General features: G+C 35.2%; 1 protein-coding gene across 5 annotated transcripts in view; it reads right to left on the bottom strand.

Annotated features, from left to right (window-relative positions):
- The window catches only part of LOC125662488 (myosin heavy chain, striated muscle-like), an 87,244-nt gene extending 67,257 nt beyond the window's left edge, over window positions 1-19,987 (bottom strand). For all 5 annotated transcript variants that reach the window (XM_048894723.2, XM_048894724.2, XM_056146778.1 and 2 more), the window contains exons 1-11: window positions 19,863-19,987; window positions 17,424-17,602; window positions 15,065-15,142; window positions 12,703-12,747; window positions 12,102-12,185; window positions 9,755-9,951; window positions 4,875-4,895; window positions 3,894-3,979; window positions 2,701-2,801; window positions 1,026-1,205; window positions 421-435 (exon numbers count right to left, since the gene is read on the bottom strand). In XM_048894723.2, the coding sequence (XP_048750680.2) occupies window positions 421-435; window positions 1,026-1,205; window positions 2,701-2,801; window positions 3,894-3,979; window positions 4,875-4,895; window positions 9,755-9,951; window positions 12,102-12,185; window positions 12,703-12,747; window positions 15,065-15,142; window positions 17,424-17,576 (960 nt within the window). In that variant the 5' untranslated portion in view covers window positions 17,577-17,602; window positions 19,863-19,987. The remainder of the gene's footprint in view (window positions 1-420; window positions 436-1,025; window positions 1,206-2,700; window positions 2,802-3,893; window positions 3,980-4,874; window positions 4,896-9,754; window positions 9,952-12,101; window positions 12,186-12,702; window positions 12,748-15,064; window positions 15,143-17,423; window positions 17,603-19,862) is intronic.
- Window positions 19,988-25,584: the final 5,597 nt, after the last annotated feature.

Here is a 25,584-nt window from a genome sequence, read left to right as displayed (position 1 = left end):
CCACAGTATGGCTGTCACATAAAATGAATTTTCAAATAATTTCTGATCAATGGCACATTTCAATACAATAGATAGATTTTAGTTCAGGTGAAAACAATCAAGATATTTAACTCGGGACAGTCGCCATTTTTATATTGCAAACTATGCAAGTCAGATTACATTCAATTTTTTTTTTTAAATTAGCAAAACTTAATCGAGCTTCTCAAAACTAAATTACATGTATAATAGCAGACAAAATTAACTTCATTACAGCTAGGATTTAAATAATCATATTTAAAACAAATTCTTGAAAGCATTTACGAAATTCTTCAAAATTCCAATTATCCTATTGCTGAATGCCTATACATTATTTGATGTGAAACATCTAGTCCTCGGATGCAGTTATTAAACTGGTTCCAAGTCATCATGCTAGCTACATACCTGCATTTCTTCAGGCTAATTAGTAAGAATAAAAAAAACATCAAAGGTCTATATATCATCATAACGACTCCTTGTTTACAGGCATCGTACACATATATTGACCTAAACAAATTTTAGTGTCAAATTCTTATGCATTAGCACACTTTGTGTGTTTTCTTTGCTAATTGTAACGAACATAAAGTACATTTACAATTGAAAGTTTCTAACTTACTTTTAAGAGGTAAACACTTAAATCAATACTACCTGGCCTATGGGATTTACGTAATATTTGTTATTGTTCTTACAAAGAATTTATTCAATATTGAATCTTTACCATAAGCTACCTTCACGCATTCAGTACGTGTCTGCCTTTGATAGATATCAAGACTCTAAATTAGATATATGAAATGAACAAATATACGTTTCAAAAAATTAGTTTTCTGGTCATTTAAAACTTAAAATATTATTAAATTGCTTGATATTATTTCAAAACTTGGGGGGGGGGGGGGATAAATATTAAGACTTATGATTTGTTGGTTTGAAAAAAAAGTTATCTGATTGGATAATTTATGATTGGTTGATTTAGGAATTGCAGTAAGGTTTGATTGGTTGATTTCTACACAAACCTGCAGTTCATGACTTTTCTCCTGATTTCTTTCGGAGCTCTTTTTTGTCAGATAATCGGACTGTCCCACCTCGAGCTGAAGCATGGACAGTTTGCTGTTGAGCTCTCTGATCTGTTCATCTTTCTTTTTAATGGCCTCCGCGTGCCTCGTGTTGGCGTCCTCCAAGTCTTGAATGCTTTTCTTTATGGTGTGAGGTAAATATAGGCAGATAATAGAACAGCAAGAGAGAAAAAAAACAGAGACTTAGAAATCTAGAAATTCTACACAGAGATCAAAGTGCTGAAAAATATCTACACTGTGGATTCATTCAATTTTGTGTGGGCTCAATTTTCATGGGTACCCCTCCCCACCACCCCCCACCCAAACCACAAAAATCCAAACTGCAGTTGAAGTTTGGGATCTCAAAATCGATATCGTGAATACCATGGATATGACGAAATGAGATGGATGTCAAATACATGAAGAAAATACAGTTGGGACAGCTGAATTTTCTTCATGTATTTGACATGCAATATCTCAAAACCTTGGATATCTCAAATTTTTTTCTTAGCACCATCGATTCTGAGATAACAAGGTTTGACTGTATAATGAAATTCACATGGTAATGTCCACGAAATCATATCAGATCCCAATAAAACTGTAAAACCTTGGCAATCCGTAAAAACTGCTCCATACAAATTCAAATGAATCCACAGTTTACTGTATACAAGAAAATATTTGCCTCCTCCCCCTCTAAAATTTTAGCACAGTAAAACATGGTTACAGCAAACACACTTATAATAAATCCACGGTTTTCATTCCCCATAGTTTTAAAACAAATCAAGAACTTAATGGATGTAAAGAATTACATTTATAATGAATAAAAATGGTCTGTTCCTTTGCTGTTGGCATGTCTAACAGTAGAACGTCCACCATGTCTACAACATTCAACAAACACTGAGAACCTTCGACTGCCAATCAGCCGAAATTCCGGAGCAAATTTCTTTTTGTATACAGTCTGGTGTAAATGTGATAAGTTAAAGAATTTCTAAAAGATCTTATAGAAAATCAAGTTTTAATTAATATCAATGATTAGGATATTCAAGACCTACCATACTGCACTGTAATAAAAGTATGTGATGGTAGATTTGAACTCCTAACCACTGTGTTAGATGCCGACTACCATTTACTCTACCGAGTAAGTGTTAGCAAGAGTTGAGTGAAAAGCCTAGTGTTATCTTACAAGTTTCTCCAAGTTTCTACATTTATCTTTCATTCACAACGTTTGGTATTTTAAGAAAACAAAATCACTAGGCTTCCTAAGGAAATAGTTTTCTACTCAGTACTAAGAAAAGACTACTACTCCTCATTGAAATTGCAACAATTTTCAGAAATTGAAGTGCAGCAGAATAGTATATCTACAGACAGGAAAAGTCTCACTGAACAGCACATAACTCTACATCTCAGAACTCAGTAAGACTCTCATACAGCTTACTGAAAAATCCTTCTATTCCCTATTTTCACCATTGTTCTAGGAAGATAACTCTAGCTACAATAGATCAGGAGTTATCTTTCCTGACACTTAAATTACCTACCCTTACAAATGTTTAAGAAAGATAACTCTTGTTACAATAGATCAGGGGTTATCTTTCCTGTGACCTAAATTACCTCCCTTTGTTGATATGGCATTGTTTACCTTAGCAGCCTCTGCAGCCGTCCTGAATTTCTGAGTGTCGTTTGTTTTAATTTCTAATTGTTTTAACAGCTGTTGAACTTTCTCCTCCTTCACCTCCATTTCTATATGAAAACAACAAAAAAATCGTTAAAAGTCTGAACAGAAGTTTCTCAGTATATGTGTTGATCAATACATTACCATTAAAAAAAAATGATTCTTTTATAAAAAAAAAAAAAAAAATGGTTTAATTCATATAATAGGGACCAGTCATGGTAGCTCTCAGTCGTAAAGAGTTTGCTTCATAACATGAGTTCGAGCACCATTCGTGCCAATGCTGTGTTAAACTTAAGACATAAACATAGGTAGTGATTGCTCATTTGCAAAACGCTTAGCATTTAGATGCGAGAATGACAAGTCTTTCTGATATGACCTTAAAAACTGAGGTCGCGCATTGCTGCAGGCACTAGCTGGCACATTAAAGAATTACCCTCACTGCTATGGATCTGAGTGCTGAGCATATTAGGTCTCGATTTGTGGCACTTCACCTACAGCTCGGTTGACGTCTCAATGAGTGAAAAATTCTTAAAGGACGTAAAAAAAAAAAAAAAGAAATAAACAAATACAGTAGAGAGCCAATGTAATAAAAGTCAGGTATCCATCCATATTTTTGAGCACGTCTTCCATGTCATTAGGATTTGAAAATACACATTCAGGAGCAGACAAATAGCACTGCCTGACAACAAGGACAGGCAGGTAAAATTACAAGAAGACTTTGTCCGTATACGCACATAAATGTTTAAAGTCAAATAAAAATATAAGCTAATAATATCGAATGTAAATGCAATGACAGCATCAATCATGGATAAACTGAAAGTATCAGGATCGATATCAGGATTCATCTGGCGATTTAATAAAAATAAAAAAACATACCCCCCCCCCCCCCCCCCCCCCCCCAAAGTGAGAAATGACACAGATCACTAAAACACTTAAATGTATGCCAAAGTTAAAATGTATTGCAAAGTTCCAAATCTACTTAGATGCAGATCCTGAATATAGTAACAATGTCTGTATCTACAAAGCATGCCTGCAACTCACAACTTCCTCACCAATCAGACTCAACCAATGTAAACGATTTAAATTTCAGCTCTCCTGTTTTGGGAGGTAAATAGAGTCACCTATCAAATTTTGACAGTTTCTATAGTAACACTACTAACCTGACTGAAGTTTCAGTAACTTCTCGCTCAGTCCGGAGAGATCGTCCTTAGCTTTGTCCAGCGCCTTCTCCATCTTCTTCTTTCCCCTAAATCACAAATTCAATCTGATGCAAATTCAATCAAGATAAACAATCTGAATTAATTCAGTCCAGTCATAGCTAGATTTTCACCTCAAACTGTCAGCTTTAAATCAGTTTTTTTCCAAAACATACCAAAGAGTGTGATACATATTCTATGGTTTTATGTTGAACTTCATTAAAAATTTCCATATGGTGAAGGTATAATTAGAAATCTTGTTCACTTCTATTTACATAAAAATACATGCATGCTTTAATACAAGCAAATAAAATTAAATCTTCAAATCCTTAGTTGTTATTTAAAAACAAAAATGAAAATTGTGTTCATGCAATAGACGTGTGTAAAACATAAATATATCAACTTGTGTAATAAATATGATATTGACTTCCACTGACAACTACTATATCATACAAATCTAACCTTTACTTTAAAAAAAAATATGTCCCCCCCTTCTCAACTAACTGATTGAAAAACTGTGTGACACTAGTAGTAAAAGCAATAAGAAATAATATTATCACAAAAATGAGCTCCATTTACTTATTTCATCTCTGAAATTAATATACAGTAAAACATGATTATAGCGAGCATCTTTATAATGAATTCATGCTTATAGCGATATAATTTTCATTCCATATAATTTTAAAACATATTACGAATTAACATTGTCCTTTCCCAGCACTTTTTTATAAGCATGTTTTACTGTGCATCACAGCTTTCAAACAAATCATAAAATTACGAGAACAAATCTAAAGTTCTTGATGGAAATGAAATTGTTTCACAACAATCAAGTGTTACACAAAGCATGCAGCTCCTCCGAAATCTAAATGAACAAAATTGATAAAATTGATAAAAGTAAAACAAAACAAAAAAAATCAAAGAGGTGCAATGCATAAGAAATCTTACTCCTCTGCAATTTTGCTTTTCCTATAATGAAAATAAATATACATTCATATACATCGTCTTCAATATCGGGTATTAAGATACACATTTTACAGGACATGAAGTGAAACCTATATTCTGTACAGAAATTTGTCATATATACTAAATAATTTTTTCAGTCCATGTTAGGCCACAGTTTATTTTAATTCTTGGTTTACAGATCCGCCAACCCTAATTTCTGGGGAATCGGGAAAAAAATAAAATTCAAATTTCTCCTTTTTTAATTCCGCCGAATCTACCCAACATGTCAAATCGAAAATAAAAATAAAATGCATTTTAAATTTTACGATTAGAGAATCAGCATGGTTAGTGTTCTTCAAATGTTTAATTTAAGATTTTTTTCAGAAAAATTAAACTCTGGACACACAGATGTTCCATATGTCATCAGGAAATTCAAAGCAGTCATATCATGTTCTATTTCATTTTTAAATTGACACAGAATATGTACTGATATTTTGAGGAGTAAAAAGCACACTAAGAAATTAATTCAAAAGTATTCAATTTAGGTATTTCTGTTAACTCAAAATATAAATAGAGTTTGTAAGAACTTGAATGTTTTAGGGAACATGTTTCGCCTAGAATGTGACAAGTGAATATCTATACAGATAGAAGGACAGAGAGAATGTTCCAGAAATGTTGTTAATTACTTCAACATTTGTTAATTACTTCAACATTTGTTAATTACTTCAACATTTGTTAATTCAACAGACAAACAAACAGAAATGTTACTAATTACAATGTACTTCTGATCAACAGACAAACAGACAGACAGAATATTCCTATAGTGTTATTCATTACTTCAAGGCAAAATAAAAATGTTTCCGAACTTAAAAATTAAAGCTACCGTCTCGGAGACTGTTAATTCAATATAACTATAATTAGTAATCTAGAGCCAGCCACTTAACAACTAAAGCTAACATCACCAAGATTGTTAATTCATTAAAACTAATTAGTACTCTAGAACCTGCCACTGCCACACAAAATTAAAAGTATTAGTGCCTAGCTACTAATAAAATAAGTCCCTCTGCATCTTCTTCCTAGTCAAGAGACATCTAAACTGTCTACAGTAGAAACATAACTACAGTAAACACTCTTACAATGAATTATCATTTATAACAAAGTTATACGGTAACTGTTAAATGTGTCTATTGTGACCCTGGTGTTCACTATAACCAGTTTATACTGTAGCTCTGTTAAATGTGTTTATGGTGACCCTGGTGTTCACTATAACCAGGTTATACTGTATCTCTGTTAAATGTGTCTATTGTGACCCTGGTGTTCACTATAACCAGGTTATACTGTATCTCTGTTAAATGTGTCTATTGTGACCCTGGTGTTCACTATAACCAGGTTATACTGTAGCTCTGTTAAATGTGTCTATTGTGACCCTGGTGTTCACTATAACCAGGTTCTAATATACCTATGTTAAATGACCACAGTTACCAGTGACTCAGTAATTTCTATTGATCAGGTATGAAGATTTCTTTTTAACATTAAAAGTATTAAATTGTACCATATTTCTATATCTGACTACCATTACACATCAAACAGCTTCTGGCAGCATGTGCGTATTTAACGACCATCACTTCTGTCTATCAACATGTTTAATGAACTACAAATATCATCATGGCTTTATCAATGTTATGTGTAAGGTTCTGTCCAACCAACCTACTGGTTTACCATTCACCAATATTAATTTAGCATGTACAGATAGAGGAACCATGGAGCGGGGTGAAAGGGGGGGGGGGGGGGGGGTAAAAACACAAATCCTCATTTGTTTAGCTATAGATCATCAAATTAATCATTATTAATCATCCATAACTACAAAAATGTGTTATTGAAATTCTAAACACAGTCTTTCTGTCAATTACATACAGGTATATTGGGTAATTTTAGCATCAGGAATATTTAGAAGATTTTTCTAAAATTTGTAGTTTGCATATTTTCATTTCGACATGATATACTCATGTGGAAATAAAAATATGCAAACTACAATTTTTAGATGGATAGAAATTTTGTCACTTTCATTTTTGATGAATTTTCATCATGCACCAAAGAAATCAACATTTATCATTTATTAGTAGGCCAATTCAACTTAATCAGTAGATTATCATCCAGGGTCACAAAAAAATATGGGGCAGGTGGGGGGATTTTATCATTTAATTTTTATTTCCCGAGGAAAGAAAAATTAATGACAAAAGGCATCACACAACGTGTTAGTCAAGTTAACATTCAAAGAATCCTTGGTAGAAGATACAAAACCAACATTCTGTGACTTTAATCATTCACTCATGTCACTCAGGGAAGCAAGTTTGTTTGAAATCGTAATTTTTGCAAAAATAAAAAAAAAGAAATCGGGGTGGGCCCTTTTGTGAGGGGCAGGCAGGGATGATAATCTATCAATTAATTTTAATTGGCCTTTATATTAGGTACTTCTTATCTGTATGTATAATAATTATAATATTTTCATGATATATGTTCTCCATATGTATATATGTTAACGACATATCATTACATTTCAAGCATACCAAAATTACCTGATATACGGAATTATAAAAAAAAATTATGATAGGACAAAGGGAGCATAGTCTGGTTTTACAGAACTGATCTTTAGTCCCTCATACCCCCCCCCCCCCCCCCCACACATTTTTTTTTCACAAAACTGACAGTGTGCACCCCCCTCCATGATTCCACTATGTCTATTTTTAGTAGCACCATTCCCTTACATCAGTGTCTACTTACTCCTTCAGTCTACAAAGAAAAAACGCCTCTTTTGATTAGTTCAAAATTAACACCCAGTGATATCATCAACCAATCACAGTGCTTGTTAGAGAATAAGATGGGGTAAAAGTTAACTAAATGACATACCTATCCAATCAAAAACGTGTTTCTTTTAATAACCAAAGATGCATTTTACATTGCTGGCGTAGGTGAAATTTATGATATATCACCTTAATTTCTAAATTCATTAAAACAGCACAGGACCGAACTAAGCCTGTGTTGCCTCTCTCCAGTTGTGTCCGTAATAATCACACTAGAAAAGTCCACCACTTTACAATTTAATCAGACTAGATATATCTACGCTGATATTTTTCTTTAAAGCTTAAATTCAATTTCTTCAGCAAACTGCGAAAAAGAATTATTTGGAGCTTATAGTAAGAGGTGAAACAATGAAGAATGTCAAACAGCACGGCATGAGAAGCAAAATGTGCAAGTCCGTATAAAGCACTCTGTATCGTTAAATCGTAAAATTGTGAGAGAATGTCGAAATGTAAAAACGTGAAATATTTAGATAGAGTTATACAATCGGTTGTGAGGAATGGCACACAAAAATCACAGACTTACATGTTTTCTAGATTGGATATAGTTCTTCAAAAACAGAAATATTGGATCATTGTTTATGTATAAATTGTCCTCCATAAATTTTCAATATCATTTATCTTAGATATCAAAAATATAAATTCTGTAACAAAATATTAACATCCTTTTATTTTCAATGATAAATCAATTGTAAAGGGTATATCTCATATTTTCAACTCTACAGTATTAAAAACAGACTAAAAAACTTTAACTCGTAAAATTTTCATTCATTCTTCATTCACCTATATCACACTAAGATCTGTGACAAACATGTATATAACACAGACCAGCATCTCCTCCTTCAGTGTGTTTGACACTTCAAAGATGTGACAGTCCCGCAGATAAATGCTAAATATTCTATTCTTTGGTTTGATGAATTGATGTTAAATAAATTAAACCGAATTCATTTTTATCAGAAATTGAAATTGAACTTAACACGAGTTCCAAAAGTAGGACATATAATCCCCTTGCAATGAGTGTCTACAAGTTTTTCTATGAAGTCCTGTAATGACCTTGACCTTTGGACCCCAAAATTAATTGAGTTCTTCCTCTCTTGATGAAAAACCTACCTGTGAAGTATCCAAAAACCTGGTAAAAAATTATTGGCATGTACAGTGTCTACAAGGTTTTTCTATGAAGTCCCATAGTGACCTTACACCTTGACCTTTTGACCCCAAAATTAATAGCTTTTTTGATAAAAAAAAATCTAACCGTAAAGTATCCAATAAATCAAGCAAATAATGTGGCCTGTAGATTGGCTACAAGCTCGGTGTTACACACACTCTAAGCTACACAGAAACTATATCCGAATTGTGAGGAGGTGACAAGTTTTCATGATTAACAAAAATATACTATAAGCCAAAAAATGGGCAAATCATAAATATTTCCTGATCTAACTTTGATTTGGAGTTTGGAGTCATGTGTTGCCTTTTGAAGTTCCCTTTCATTTTACTTTGAAGTGAACTACCTTATGAAACTATCATATTTTGAACAGAATGTTTCAGTGAGGGAAGGTTGGGACTTGATGTATTTGATTGATGGTTTACGTGATTCAATCAATGTGTATTTTACTGAATTATCGCAGGCTGAGAGACAATACAAGACTTGAGGAAGTTGCTAACCTCTGTTACATATGTTATAAACATACCTCTGCTAAGATCAATGAATTATTATTGCAAATTCTATGACAAAAAAACTATTCCTCAAATTAGCAAATTTTAAAATGAACACATCATCTACATGTTAATTATCCTATTTTCAAGATTACTCTTATTACCTTCTAAAATTATTGGTATTTATTTCACTACACAATTCGTCACATTTTAAGTCCTAATATGCATGAAACGTCATAACATTCTGTCTTCATGCAGGAACAGATAACTCTGTACTTATTTAAGATCAGATAACTCTGTCCGTTTTGAGGATCAGATAACTCGGTCTATATTCAGGAACAGATAACTCTGTTCTTCCTGACTTTCTCTTACTTGGAAGAGGCCTTGTTGATAGCAAAATTTGTCAGCCATTCCACCATCTGTGCATTGAGTTCTCCGAGCCTGTCTGTGAGACGGTCAGCCGAGTCCAGCGTGTCCTCTATAGACTGACCGATCTCCTCAATATTGATGTCTGGGGACGGGGCATATAGTGGTTCCTCTTCCGGGGGTCTGGTGGCATCCATAAAAAACTGTAAAGAAAAGGTCAAGGTCATTCACACCGTAACTTCTACTTAGTTTCACTGTCTGTACCTCTTATACTTACCTCGCTAATTGTCAGTATTGCATACCTCATTTACTTTCAAACTGTGTTTATTGTCAGTGAATGCATACGTTGTTTACTGTCAGTGAAGGCGTACCGGGTTTACTGTCAGTGAATACGTACTTTGTTTACTGTCAGTGAATGCATACGTTGTTTACCGTCAGTGAAGGCGTACCGGGTTTACTGTCAGTGAATACGTACTTTGTTTACTGTCAGTGAATGTGTACTTTGTTTACTGTCAGTGAATACGTATTTTGTTTACTGTCAGTGAATGCGTACATTGTTTACTGTCAGTGAATATGTACTTTGTTTACTGTCAGTGAATACATACTTTGTTTACTGTCAGTGTTGTGTACTTTGTTTACTGTCAGTGTTGTGTACTTTGTTTACTGTCAGTGAATGCGTACTTTGTTTACTGTCAATGAATGTGTACTTTGTTTACTGTCAGTGAATGTGTACTTTGTTTACTGTCAGTAAATGCGTACTTTGTTTACTGACAGTGAATACCTACGTTGTTTACTGTCAGTGAATACGTACTTTGTTTACTGTCAGTGTTGTGTACTTTGTTTATTGTCAGTGTTGTGTACTTTGTTTACTGTCAGTGAATGCGTACATTGTTTACTGTCAGTGAATACGTACTTTGTTTACTGTCAGTGTTGTGTACTTTGTTTACTGTCAGTGTTGTGTACTTTGTTTTACTGTCAGTAAATGCGTACTTTGTTTACTTTCAGTAAATGCGTACTTTGTTTACTGTCAGTAAATGTGTACTTTGTTTACTGTCAGTGTTGTGTACTTTGTTTACTGTCAGTGAATAGGTATTTTGTTTACTGTCAGTGAACGCGTACATTGTTTACTGTCAGTGAATATGTACTTTGTTTACTGTCAGTGAATACATACTTTGTTTACTGTCAGTGTTGTGTACTTTGTTTACTGTCAGTGTTGTGTACTTTGTTTACTGTCAGTGAATGCGTACTTTGTTTACTGTCAGTGAATGTGTACTTTGTTTACTGTCAGTGAATGTGTACTTTGTTTACTGTCAGTAAATGCGTACTTTGTTTACTGTCAGTGAATACCTACGTTGTTTACTGTCAGTGAATATGTACTTTGTTTACTGTCAGTGTTGTGTACTTTGTTTACTGTCAGTGTTGTGTACTTTGTTTACTGTCAGTGAATGCGTACATTGTTTACTGTCAGTGAATACGTACTTTGTTTACTGTCAGTGTTGTGTACTTTGTTTACTGTCAGTAAATGCGTACTTTGTTTACTTTCAGTAAATGCGTACTTTGTTTACTGTCAGTAAATGTGTACTTTGTTTACTGTCAGTGTTGTGTACTTTGTTTACTGTCAGTGAATGCGTACATTGTTTACTGTCAGTGAATACGTACTTTGTTTACTGTCAGTGTTGTGTACTTTGTTTACTGTCAGTGTTGTGTACTTTGTTTACTGTCAGTAAATGCGTACTTTGTTTACTGTCAGTAAATGCGTACTTTGTTTACTGTCAGTAAATGTGTACTTTGTTTACTGTCAGTGAATGCGTACTTTGTTTACTATCAGTGAATGTGTACTTTGTTTACTGTCAGTAAATGTGTACTTTGTTTACTGTCAGTGAATGCGTACTTTGTTTCCTGTCAGTGAATGCGTACTTTGTTTACTGTCAGTGAATGCGTACTTTGTTTCCTGTCAGTGAATGCGTACTTTGTTTACTGTCAGTGAATGCGTACTTTGTTTACTGTCAGTGAATGTGTACTTTGTTTACTGTCAGTAAATGCATACTTTTTTTACTGTCAGTGAATGTGTACTTTGTTTACTGTCAGTGAATGTGTACTTTGTTTACTGTCAGTGTTGTGTACTTTGTTTACTGTCAGTAAATGCGTACTATGTTTACTGTCAGTGTTGTGTACTTTGTTTATTGTCAGTAAATGCGTACTTTGTTTACTGTCAGTGTTGTGTACTTTGTTTACTGTCAGTAAATGCGTACTTTGTTTACTGTCAGTGTGTGTACTTTGTTTACTGTCAGTGTTGTGTACTTTGTTTACTGTCAGTGAATGCGTACTTTGTTTACCGTTACTAAGTGCGTACCTCGTTTACTTGTTGGATGAGTCGCAGTCTCTGATTGGACATGTTCTCAAACCCCACAATGAACACCGTCACTTTCTGCTCGTACTGAAAAAAATCAAATGCGAAATTTTAGTGTTACGTATTTCTGAGAACATTCACTTCCTGGACATCAATCAATTAACGTCCATCCCCTATTTGAGACACGCATTTATTGACCTGTAGGGAGTTACATGCAGGTCAGAAAATTTCTCTCTTTTTCGATCAAAATTATAAAAAGAATTCATTGTGAGCTGATCACTTTAACAGTTTTAAAACAATCGACGTTCTTACCATTGAATGAAAAAAAATCCATCTGCTGAATGATTCAGAGAGAACTTTACACTCACAAAAACAGAGAAATAAAATTTTCTTGACAGATAAGAACAATTCTTTGTAGAGTTTGGTCATTCTTCCAGGTTAAGTCAGTTGAGAAAGGAAAACAAACAATTTTGATTCAAATTCAAACCATGTCAAAAACGTGTTGATTTATGTGAAGCCCAGTAGGACACAATTTACAGTAGTACAAGGCACAGAACATGATTTAACACGAGGAATGTTAAGTTAAAATGTCACATTAGCTTACCTTTTTCTTCTTGAGTTCATCTGTCAGAATTTCCTCTAGCTCTTTCTGTAATAGAATAATCCGTATTAGAGGTGCACACCTGATGTAAGAGTACTGGAAATTAACCCCTATATCTAACTACATGCATGACTCACATCATACATCATGTAACATGTAATTGTCAGAGTCATGCAGATCTAAAAAAAAAAATTCAAGGGAGACAAGGTTTGACACTAAGGCACATCAAACCGACCGAGTCTGCTAAATGATAGGTCTGGTCTGGTAAAATGTCGATTTACTAGTCCGACTGGCCGTTTTGAAAAAATAAAAACTTTACTTTACACCATTTATAAGATATTTTATTCTTAATAACAAAAAAAATAAAAAATAAATGTAAAGAAATTGCGAACAATTTTGAACCACATGATGGCATAATCTCTATTTTTAGTTCTAATAAATAAGTCACGGTCATAAGTGATCTTTTACGACATCTACTCATAAGTACTCAATGTTAATGTGTGTAAAGTTATGTTTCAGATAAATATAAATTGAATTCATTTTCATTTTTTAAAAAACAGTGGATTATAAAAACGCATAAACTGACCCCAACCAGGTTATACTCGTATAATTTTCCCCAGAATTAAAGTCAATCCTTATAATTTAATGCAAGAGACAAAGATGCTAACCTTCGTTTATCAAAGTGTACATAAACTCGGAAAAATACAAGTCAACTGAGCCACGCAATGATTCACTTAGCAACAACGACGAAGCGTCTAGCTGTGAAGGTCGCCATCTTTAATCTTAGTTCTACGGAGCCTAGCCTATTTATCAAAATATTGTATCGAGGGTGAAGTTAATTGTCATGATAGAAAATATGTGTAGACTATGCAAGCAATGCGTATTTCGCTGCCCTTCAGAGATAGAAATAGACTTTGAAGTCGCTCATCTCCGACAGATTGAGAAACTACAGGAAATTGCATTGTTTAGGCCTACCCAAAATAAATCTTTAAATACCAGAAAATGCAATAATTTGGGGCTTTTAACTCTGTGAAAACTTCTACTACATCAAAACTTACCATTGCATGCAACGTTGTCGCTAATAGTAAATCCGACACAAGAAAATATGCATGTACATAAGCAAGTGACAAATTGCGATCCACATGTCAATGTGTCTAACATCAATTGATAAAATGTGACATATGAATTTTTGTTTGCTTTGTTGAAAGGCAGATCAAGCAATGAAACACCCCCCCCCCCCTTTTCTCCCAGTGAGAAATGTATTTCAAAATGAACAGGGTAATGCTTACTTGGTAAATCATTAATTCGAATATAATATCTTTGTTTTAATCTATTATTCGACCATCATACATAGAAAGAAATACAACAGTGATTTACATACAAGTGGATGCTAATATTGACAAGAAAATAATATGTGTATCAAACCGAAGAAACTTATTGTAAACGTTGACTTTCTATTCCATAGAAGGCTGAAAACAGTGCTGTGATGTAAATTCAGAGAGAGAGAAAAAAATAGTTCCGGCATCTGGTTGTCAATGGGGTGTGTCCAGGTACAAAACCAGGTTATGCAAAAATAACCCACGTTCCTCAACTGGAATTTGACCAATAAGAGACAAGGATACAATTATAATAATTAAATTATTTTGAATTGAATATAAGAAAGTGCTTATCACGATAATAAATTATGCCGTAAACAGCCATTTTTCGGTGTTCAGATATGTCTAGGAATGTCTCTATATTCAAATATGACTTCTCGTCCTCAAGGATAGGTGTCCCAAGAGAAAAAAAAGAAAAGGTTGGGGAGAAACAAAGCAGAGCTTATGAAATAGAATTTTTTTTTAAAACCGCTGAGGTCATTTTATTCTAAATGGACTAAAGAATATCCGTGCCTGGTAGAATTTAAAGCAACAGAATATGTGTTTGAAAATAAAAGCATCAAATTGAATGACGAAACTAAAGATTGTTTGGAGACAATTAAATATGTTTTAGTTCAAACTTAATGGTTGTCATTTAAATTAAGTACCGGTATTTGAATTTTGAGAAACTATCTGGGGGGTTTTCTGGAAAGTTGGTCAGGGCTAGTAGATGTAAGGTCAGGTCTAGCAAAAATCATTTGAAGTAGCCCGACTGGTCTAGTGCTCAAAAAAGTAAATGTCAAACCTTGGAAGAGGCAAGGGTGGGTGCGTGGAACTCAACTTTATATCTTTCCCACCCCACTCACCTCCAAAAAGAGGGAGTTTAAATGAGTTAAAGACCCCAGAAAGACCAAAAAAATTACAATTTTTGTTAAAAATATTCAATCGAAACGGGGAGAGTGACACCCCAGTAACACCCCTTTAGATCCTCCACTGATAACAAGACTTACAATGTCTTCTATATATTCCACGTTGGCGCCGTGTGTCAGGAACATGTCCTGAGTGCTCTGTTCGTAGGAGATATAGATCTGCAATAGAAAACAATGTCTGAGGACTGATGTAATACAACATTTAAAATCTAAAATATATAGATTTATATTGCTTGTAATTACAGTAAAGCACAGTTTTAATGAACCTAAGGGACCATCACAGTGATATTTTTTTTTTTGTCAAACTACCACCCCTCCTTTTGAATTGGGAAAAAATAGCGATATTTTCCTCAAATTGGGGAAAATCATTCATAGTAAATTAAAATGATAAAGATGCATAAAATAATCAAATAACAATTTGTTTGTTTGAAGTTTATTTCAGATCTGATTTAAAATCAAAAAAGAAATAATAATTTAACATTAAATATGTATTGGAAGTCACACCTTGCATATATATTATTTACTTTTTCAATTTCTAAAAAATACTTATTGTCTAATTTCATAAAGAAAATAATGAATTATTAATTCACCAGCATTTGTACCCATAATCTTGTAAATATTATATTAATAATCAAGTTTCCAGAATGTCTCTCCTGTTTGTATTTTTCGGATATTAGTAAAACCCTATACTGTTGGCCACTTCCTGTTATTAGCCTGACCCTACATATAATGGCGGTCAAACTAAATTGTCAACAATATGGCTTAATGTGTATCTGGAAACTATATACTTCGCTGCAAATCTGCTTATATGGATGCCTCTATTATTTTACATATACTTTACAAAACCTTTTGCATGTGCAGTGGTTTGGAGAATAAAACTGAAGAGAAAAACGTATTTACTCTTTGTCAGCAATATACGGTAACCCTTTCTTTAAATGGCCTAATTTTCCTAGATTTGAAATTGAAAAAAAACATAGATATATAATTGGGAAATAACAGCTAATTTTAGTGAGGGGTTTAGCTGAATATCGGTGGCATTTTGGCCCAAAACAAATCACTGCATCAAAGCACAGTTTATTATAATCAAGTATTATATGTAGCAAAACATGGTTAATATAGTGAATCTCCAGAGCCAGCAAAAAGCAATTTGTTATAATGAAACTTCATTATACAGTAAAACACGGTTATAGTGAACCTCTAGGGCCAGAGAAAAACAGTTCATTATAACCAAACTTCATTATACAGTAAAACACGGTTATACTGAACCTACAGGGCCAGCAAAAAACAGTTTGTTGTAACCAAACTTCATTATATCCAGTAAGTTTTGAAAATTTTCTCTTTTGCACTATTAGGGAAATAAATACCACTTCACAATAAGCGTGGTTTTGTTATAAGTGTGTTCATTATAACCATGATTGTGTTATAAGTGTGTTCATTATAAGCATGGTACACTGCATACCTAACATATCCATGTAAAAGTTAAGTAATACAGAGATTAAACTTTCTGTAATTGATATTGTATACAAGGTTATTTTGCCCTGTGAAATTTATTTTCAAATTGCCAAAGACTAAAATCACGCAGACACAATTGTTTCAAAAGAAATATAACCAAATGATATGTTTTAAATTTGCTGGCTGATAAAGAGGACAGCAGGCCCAAAAATAAAACGGGAGGTAAATACACTCTAAAAGTATACAGTATGTATTCCAAGAGCAAAAAACTGTTACACGTATACATGTGTATCAATTTACACACTCAACATAAACAGCTTTACACTTAGAGATGAGTGTTAGTATAACTTAGATAGATCAAAAGTTCAATGTCTCACAAAAAAACTAAATTCAAAAGTTCAATGTCTCACAAAAAACTAAATTCAAAAGTTCAATGTCTCACAAAAAACTAAATTCAAAAGTTCAATGTCTCACAAAAAACTAAATTCAAAAGTTCAATGTCTCACAAAAAATTAAATTCAAAAGTTCAATGTCTCACAAAAAACTTAATTTGATGAATGTTGAAACTAACTGATTAACAAGGAAAAACATAGGATTATAAATAACACTTTGTATAATTTTCTACTGTTTATTCGCGAATGAAAGTGCACATTAAAACTATTAAATGTTTATTAAAATGTAATATTATTATGTGGTTTTTAGCAATCGCTTAATTGTCATTTTTCTCTTTCCACTAAAGTGTAATCAATGTCGGATGACAGAAACTTATATGGGATTTTATCCACCCCCCCCCCCCTCCCCCTAACTATTTGAATTTAGATTTTTATCTGACATCGATCTTTGAATCCCGCCCCTAAAACATTTATCCCGATTTCTTTTAGTATGATTTTTATTATATCAATGGATTTTTTTCTTCCTTCATGCCAGTTGACATTGCTATATTTTGTGTTCAATGTCCTTGACCTTTAACCTAGGCTATGATACTCACATCTTCCACCCGATGCATGACCTTATCCAACTCATCTTTAGTTTCGTCAGCAATGCGTTGGGCCAGGGACCGCTTGTTCTTATCGATGATGGCCTGGGCAGGTTCATCGCCCCGATCCAAGATGGAAACACTGCCCACATAGTTCATCGACATCCTGGAGGGCCGTCAAATGTCTAACGCTTAAACAGAACAAAATGAAACTATATTCTTCACTGTAAAACATCTTGGAGGGCTGTCAAATGTTTAACGCTTAAATAGAACAAAATAAAATTGCATTCTTCAATGTAAAACATCTTGGAGGGCCGTCAAATATTCAACGCTTAAATAGAACAAAACAGATTTATTTTAAATTGTATTCTTCAATGTAAAACACCCTGGAGGACCGTCAAATAATAAAAATAATTAATGATTAATATTTACACTTCAAAATGACTAAGAAACTCATTGTTACAATGTCTGGCTGGTTCAGATGTTGGTGTTTGTAGGTCATTGTAATGAAACCAGCATCAGCAGATGTATCTACTGAATAAATCTGGATAATGACCACAGAAAACTGGACAATCAAAATTAACCGGAGATAAGTATACTGCTCCATAGACCGTGCAGAGGAATTCTTGACCTATCCAGACAAGTGACCACCACATGCCCGACGGTCAAGCTCAAGTGTCTGGGTAGCGTCCTCCCTTTTCACCATTGTGACCCGAGTCTGATCCCCGTGATCGACAGTGGTTGTATGTAAGGGAGTATAGTGGTCACCCGCTTGGACACGTGGGTTTCCTCTGGGTACTCAGGTCTCCTCCAAAATAATGACCCCTCTATATTTATGGCATCACAGAGTTCAGGCCGAAAAAAGGGTTTAGCCCCTATGGATATAAACTTACATGTTTTCTTCATCTACCCTTGGTTTGTGCGTATATTTGCATGTATACATCGAATAAATATTCATTTTATCTATTAAGTTGCATTGGTGAAAAGCAGCTTTACTAACCATCACAATACCATACCACCCCGAGTACCACAGACAGACACCACCCTCAAAGCCCCTCCCCTAAATAATTACCAACAATACAGTATAACCTCAAAGCCCCTCCCCTAAATAATTACCAACAATACAGTACAACTTCAAAGCCCCTCCCCTTAATAATCATCAAGAATAAAGTGAAGGGGGCATGAGTTTGGTGCCAGTACAGCACGGGGGGAGGGGGTCATGACTTTGAAGTTTTGTTTGGGTAGAGAGGGGGTCTGGTTTAGGTTTAGCATCCATGCAAAGAAAGAAGGAGGATGGTCACGAGTTCGGTTCAGTGTCATGATGTGCAGAGAAGGGGGTCAAGAGAATGGTTCGGTTCAGTGTCATGATGTGCAGAGAAGAGGGTCAAGAGAATGGTTTGGTTCAGTGTCATGATGTGCAGAGAAGGGGGTCAAGAGAATGGTTTGGTTTAGTGTCATGATGTGCAGAGAAGGGGGTGAAGAGAATGGTTCGGTTTAGTGACATGATGTGCAGAGAAGGGGGTCAAGAGAATGGTTTGGTTCAGTGTCATGATGTGAAGAGAAGGGGGTCAAGAGAATGGTTTGGTTTAGTGTCATGATGTGCAGAGAAGGGGGTCAAGAGAATGGTTCGGTTTAGTGTCATGATATGCAGAGAAGGGGGTCAAGAGAATGGTTTGGTTCAGTGTCATGATGTACAGAGAAGGGGGCCAAGAGAATGGTTTGGTTTAGTGACATGAAAGAAGGGGTCAAGAGAATGGTTTGGTTTGCGAGGGAATGTGATAAAAACTTTAGTGTACAGAGCAGTGGTAAGTGATGGTGGGTGGGGTGGCCATGAGTTGACTTGTAGGTCTAGAGTTGATGCAGGCTCTGCACCGGAGGGAGGGTGATAATGATGTCTGGTCTCTGTGCATGTATTGGAATTTTAAGTGTTCTGTTCACCCTGTTTCGTATCATTATAAGGTCGGGTGTACAGGCATGCTTAGCCTCTCGAGAGTACAGAGCATTTACACAAGTACATATAAATGTTGACCTATGTTTTATTCCAAGATGCAATATATATGTATAATTACACTCATACGGAGACATTGACTGACACACTGTTACATTAATTAATACAGCTTTTACACAATTACAACCCCCTCCCTCCCCGGTGATGCATCAATTTAACAATATTATGTCGTTGTGTGCGCCTTTAAATGGCAGGAACAGGGAACAATGGCCGTCAGAGCCAAACGCCAAAAGTGTAGCAATGATGTACCAGACGATATGAATAGAGATCTGAGCAAACATTAATTAATCTAAACTGCACACAATACAACAACCGTCAATATATTGCGTTATGGATTGTGTAAACAGGAATGAATAAATCTGATAAATAGCCGAGTTTAAACCATTCATCGAGTGCCTTTTATCTTCACTAGTGCGGCGTGAAAAAATTGTGTAAACACTCACAATTAAAACAAAAAACCTGTCGCCATAATCGTCCTTCGATCGAGTAAACACATTCATTCAGAAACAATTGATTTTTTCGTCAATACACAAGGCCGCCATATTGACTGTGGGATCAACCATATGGTGGAGCCGTTGCCTGGCGACAAACAAACTTTGCGACAGGTGCGCGCGGAATTTTAAATTTTAAATAACACGTACTAACTGCTAAAGATTCTCGGTTTTATTTTCATAATATCTAAGTACACTCAAGTGTCAAAATTATCTCTGCACTGCTAATTTTCATTATATAAGAGTATATGTTTATTCACCAATCAAGGACCCTCGGGTGACACGCACTGTTTAACAAGCAATTAATTCATTGAATAATCATAAATCCATAATAATTCAATGTGCATATTAGATGGGCGTTTGAAATTTAAAGATAACATTATTGTCTCCATATCGTATACATCAGATAGAAATATCGCGTGTTTTATTGACTATTGAGTTAACTTACACATAGGCCTATAGTCATTTGTAGCTCTTCACACGATAGATTACAGCCACTCACCCTCAGCTTCTGCATTGACATTTTTTTTGTTAAATTCCTTAAAAGATTTGAATTTATATTGCAAAGTATGCGTATCGTTGTAAATATCAAGTTCCATATCAAGACAACGAGTCTAATATTCGCGTGCTCTATGTACTTTAAATACTATGTACTTTAAATACGGTGTGACACAGCCCCCCCCCCCCCCCCCCTTACATTTTTTTTCCGGTGAATCGTGATATTTTGTTTAGAGAAATGTAAACGATACCAGAAGCAATAACTTTTTACACATTTGAAAAAAAAAAAAAATGACAAAATTCTTTAATTTGTTGAATTACTGTTATTGGGAGAAAAACCCTTAAAATTTGCGCCACTTTACTAATTTCATCTTGTTAATAAAATGACAGACAATAGTAAAGATGACTACATGGGACTTATTGCAAGCCCGATAAAATCTTTAAAACCCAGGAGTTTCCGTGAGCTTGTCCACAGGATCCCCATCTTGGCATACTGAGGGGGGGGGGGGGGGTGTTCCAAGGTGGCCCCCAGACCACCTGCCTCTAGAGGTAGAGCATCATCACATACGGACACTGTAGGGGCGTGTCCCGAAATAGCTGCATTGTTTTATGTAGGACCCCTCTCTCTATATATATAAAACATGAATGAAACCATATTTATTTCATATATAAAGAAGAATCATATATAAAGAATGCAGATATCACGTGACAGGCCCCTGTGATGATACTCTCCACTGTCCGACACTGTTGAAGTAACACCTCTGGTGACAGGAATGGCGGCAGTTATACCTTTTATAACTTTTATAAGGACTCCTACCAGTATCAGTCAATTTACCCATATGTATGTTTTATATATATATGTATACCTACCTACCCACCCACCCACGTACGTACGTGCGTACATATACATACATACATACATACATACATATATATATATACATACATACATGCATGCATACATACATACAATGCATATCTACGTATGTATGTATGCATACATGTATATGTATGTATATTCCATTTCCATTCTCAATGAACACGCACCGGAAACTCCCTATAGAGTGTAGAAACTGGATATATAACCTGAAAGTCACTATGACACTTACAGGAAACTCAAGGTTTTAAACGTTTTTCCTAGAACCAGATTTTTTGAGAATGTTATTAAAATATATGAGAGAGAGAGAGAGAGAGAGAGAGAGAGAGAGAGAGAGAGAGAGAGAGAGAGAGAGACTAATTCTGATGCTTCATTAGTCTAACAAAAGAATTAAACTTCTCTACCGGTATTATTTATAGTAAGACTTCGCCCGAAACACTGGCTATAAAGTCAATCACCCCCCCCCCCCCTCTCCCCAGAAGACTGGCTATATCGTAAGACTCCCTCAGAAGACTGTCTATACAGTGAGACCCCCCCCCCCGAAGACTGGCTATATAGTGAGACCCGAACCCCCAGAACACTGGCTATATAGTGAGACCACCCACCCTCCAGAACACTGGCTATATCGTGAGACCCCCCATACAGAACACTGGCTATATTGCCCCCCCCCCCCCCATGCAGAGGACTGGCAATACCGTGAGACCCACCAGAAGACTGGCTATATCGTGAGACACCCCCTCCCCCCATGCAGAACACTGGCTATATCGTGAGACCCCCCATGCAGAAGGCAGGCAATATCGTGAGACCCACCAGAAGACTGGCTATATAGTGAGACCCCCTGACGATCATGATCGGTGATATGACATTTTCAAAAACGGTTTGTGTATTCCATTAAAATAGATAACCTCTGAAGTTACATATTTTATCAATGATAGGTCCGAAATACCCAAAGAATTGAACATTTAAAAATACAAGAAGGGGGGTACCGGAAGTCCTGTCCACAAGCACCTGTGTCAAAAGCAAAATACTACTGCTCAGGGGAAGATGGGAAAGTATAGTTATACGAAATACATTACACTCTACCCCTTTCTGGCACAGACAAAATACCCGAAAGGCGTGATTAAAGTTGATGAAACAAAAAGATTACGACCCTTCGAAACATCATTGACTGTTCTCCAAACACTTCGTGGATTGAAAGCGTACAGAGGAAAACCCCCACCTGACTGTTTGTCTACAGAGGAAACCCCCCACCTGACTGTTTGTCTACAGAGGAAAACCCCCACCTGACTGTTTGTCTACAGAGGAAAACCCCCACCTGACTGTTTGTCTACAGAGGAAAACCCCCACCTGACTGTTTGTCTACAGAGGAAAACCCCAACCTGACTGTTTGCCTACAACAACTATATAAACAGCCTTTCAAGCTGAAAAGTTCTAGTTCTTTCGACAAGCGGGACGTCGAGCCATCTCACAGTAGCATGAACTGGTTTGTAATTTATATTTTACAAATTAATTCAATGATTGTTCACTATTCATTCTCATACATATACATGTATATATACATTCTGAAAATGTTAAAAGTTTGTTAAACAAATTATAAACAATTACATTGGACAGAGTAGAACACTGCGAACAACTCTGAATACGTTTAGTGTTGGTGGTGCTAGAAGGGGGGGGGGGTCTCAATTTTATGAGGAATAGACTCATTAGATGCTATATTTGGGTAGCAACGTAATTGAGAGTAATATAAATGCTTTCATTTAAAGCTTTATTTAACCTATATCCTTCAGTAGTTTACATATATTCGGTATAAAAATGTTTTCGATATCAGACCCCCCCCCCCCTATATTTTTTTTCAAGTGAAGTAGAGACAAATGCCATGCTCAGGTACCGCCCTCTTAGTTGCACATTAAAACCCTTGTAATATGTTTAAGATATTCAATGCAGCCACACTATTTATTTTCATTATTCTTTTTCTAGATATCGGAAATTTTGTTTTAGTGATGATAATAATGTCACATGTTAAAGTATTACTAGCAGCAGCATGGGTATAGAACGCCAGACACTTCCTGTTGTCAGTGAAGAGATAGTTACAACCGAGTTGGATAGTGCAGGTTCTATCAACATTATATATGTACCCATTGTGTTATTGTTTAAACCCTTACCCAGTTTATTAAACAAGTGTAAATTACATGTATTTAACAATCTCAATATTAAATGTTTTTACATATCTACATGATGGGTGATTAACATTTAAGACATGAACATAGTGAATGTCATTTAATGCAATATTACACTGTAGTGCTAGTACTGTGTTATAATATAATTTTAATGTTATTTATTACAATTGTTTTGATTGGACAAAAATAAAGCTGAACAAGAGTTTACACATCCAAAAACGCGATGTATTCATACACGTCTGAAAACAAATAGCATAGTGCGGGGAAACTATTAAAATTTTTGCAATTGTTAAAAGTGAATGAATTGGAATTATAAGAATCAAACATTCTGTTTGAAGAATTTATCGATGTGTAAACTCCGGACATTTTACTCACAAACTTAACATAAAAGTGCTTCGCACTTTTATTCAGTTTGTGAGTAATATGTCCGGAGTTTACACATCGATAAATTCTTCAAAAAGAATGTTTAATCCTATAATAACACTAAAACGATATGCATGTTGTTAAGGATACAATATCCACCTAATAACAATTATATTGGTTTATCGTCAACACGAAACATCACGGAAACAGCTGAAATGGAGTTCCAGACATACATTATAAGAATGGAAGAAATGACAGAATTCATGGACTTGAAGTCGGAATCCTAGAACCATGATATTATTTTAACACCCCCCCCCCCCCCAACGAAGTTCCGGGGGTTATATAGGATTCACTCTGTCCATCCGTCTGTCTGTCTACAGATTCGTGTCCGGGCCATAACTTCTTTGTTCTTAGACATAGGCATACCATATTTGGCACACAGGTGGATCACCATGAGACGATGTGCCAAGTACCTTCATGACCTCCATATGACCTCGACCCTTGATCTCAAGGTCAAAACTAAAGTTGTTTTTACAATTGATTCGTATCCAGGCCATAACTTCTTTGTTCTTTGACATAGGTATACCGTATTTGACATATGAGTGTATCACCATGAGACGATGTGTCGGGTACCTTCATGATCTCTATATTTAAGCTTTATTTATTTGACCTCAAGGTTAAAATTGATTATAGGGTTTTGACATAGTCATACCATAAGACGTGGGTGTATCACAATGAGACTATGTGTCATGTACATTCATGACCTCTTTATGACCTTGACCTTTGATCTCAAGGTCAAAATTATAGGTTTATACCAAGGATTTGTGTTCAAACTATATCTTCCATTTTCTTCTACAAAGGCATACCATATTTTTACACTCAGGAAAGAGGTAATTTATACCTATTAACAACATCCTTTGGGAGATTGGGTTAAGCGGGTGGTATTCTTAGTGAGCATTGCTCACAATACCTCCTTTGTCCAGAGAGTCGCGTCTACATCCAGTGACGGGGGCGTGAAACAGCATACTGGAGTGTCATTGAATATTTACAGGTCCATTATCGCACCAATAGATTTGAGATCGCTACAAACGATTAGAGAATATTCATGAAAATGTGGGAGCCTTTTTTATAAGTCAAGGATATAAGCCAAAAACTGTCCATTCTCTCACAGAATGGACATTTTGAGGCTTATATATATCCTACTTAAAACATTACATCTTTTGTTCTAAGAATGGGCAGTCTCAGGTAAACCCATTGACAATGATAATTATGAATAAAGGTATTTTTGAATAGTCTGACAATATAAACAGTCTTGTGTAGAAGTCTGTTTCTTGGACAGTGTCAGGTAAGTAGTCTTGTACTGCAGGTTTTATATTCAATCACTCTATAGTACTGAGCCATATCAACACGTCTTCCTCTGATGGGGAGAGCATTTTCACTGCACAATCAAAATTTAAGGATTTTAATGAAAGTACTGCAAATATTATCTTAACAAGTGTTATATTCTGGATATGGGAGTAGAGAAAGTTTTGGAGCCAAATTTTGATTTGAAAAGCACTGTGTTTTCGAATATTTGGATGAGGAAATAATTATCGACAGCCAAAAGAATCCAATACCCCCATCTCGTGAAATGAAATTATTCATGAAAGCGAAAATAATAATTCAGAATTAGAATATGCTAATAAAGAACACATAAAAAAGTGTGGTGAAGAAGTTTTGGAATGTGCCTCTGAATCCAGCGAAATTCAAATACAGTTTG

The sequence above is a fragment of the Ostrea edulis genome, chromosome 8, assembly GCF_947568905.1.
Source record: "Ostrea edulis chromosome 8, xbOstEdul1.1, whole genome shotgun sequence".
In the NCBI taxonomy this organism is placed as follows: Eukaryota; Metazoa; Mollusca; class Bivalvia; order Ostreida; family Ostreidae; genus Ostrea; species Ostrea edulis.
This window is presented reverse-complemented; position numbering and strand designations above follow the sequence as displayed.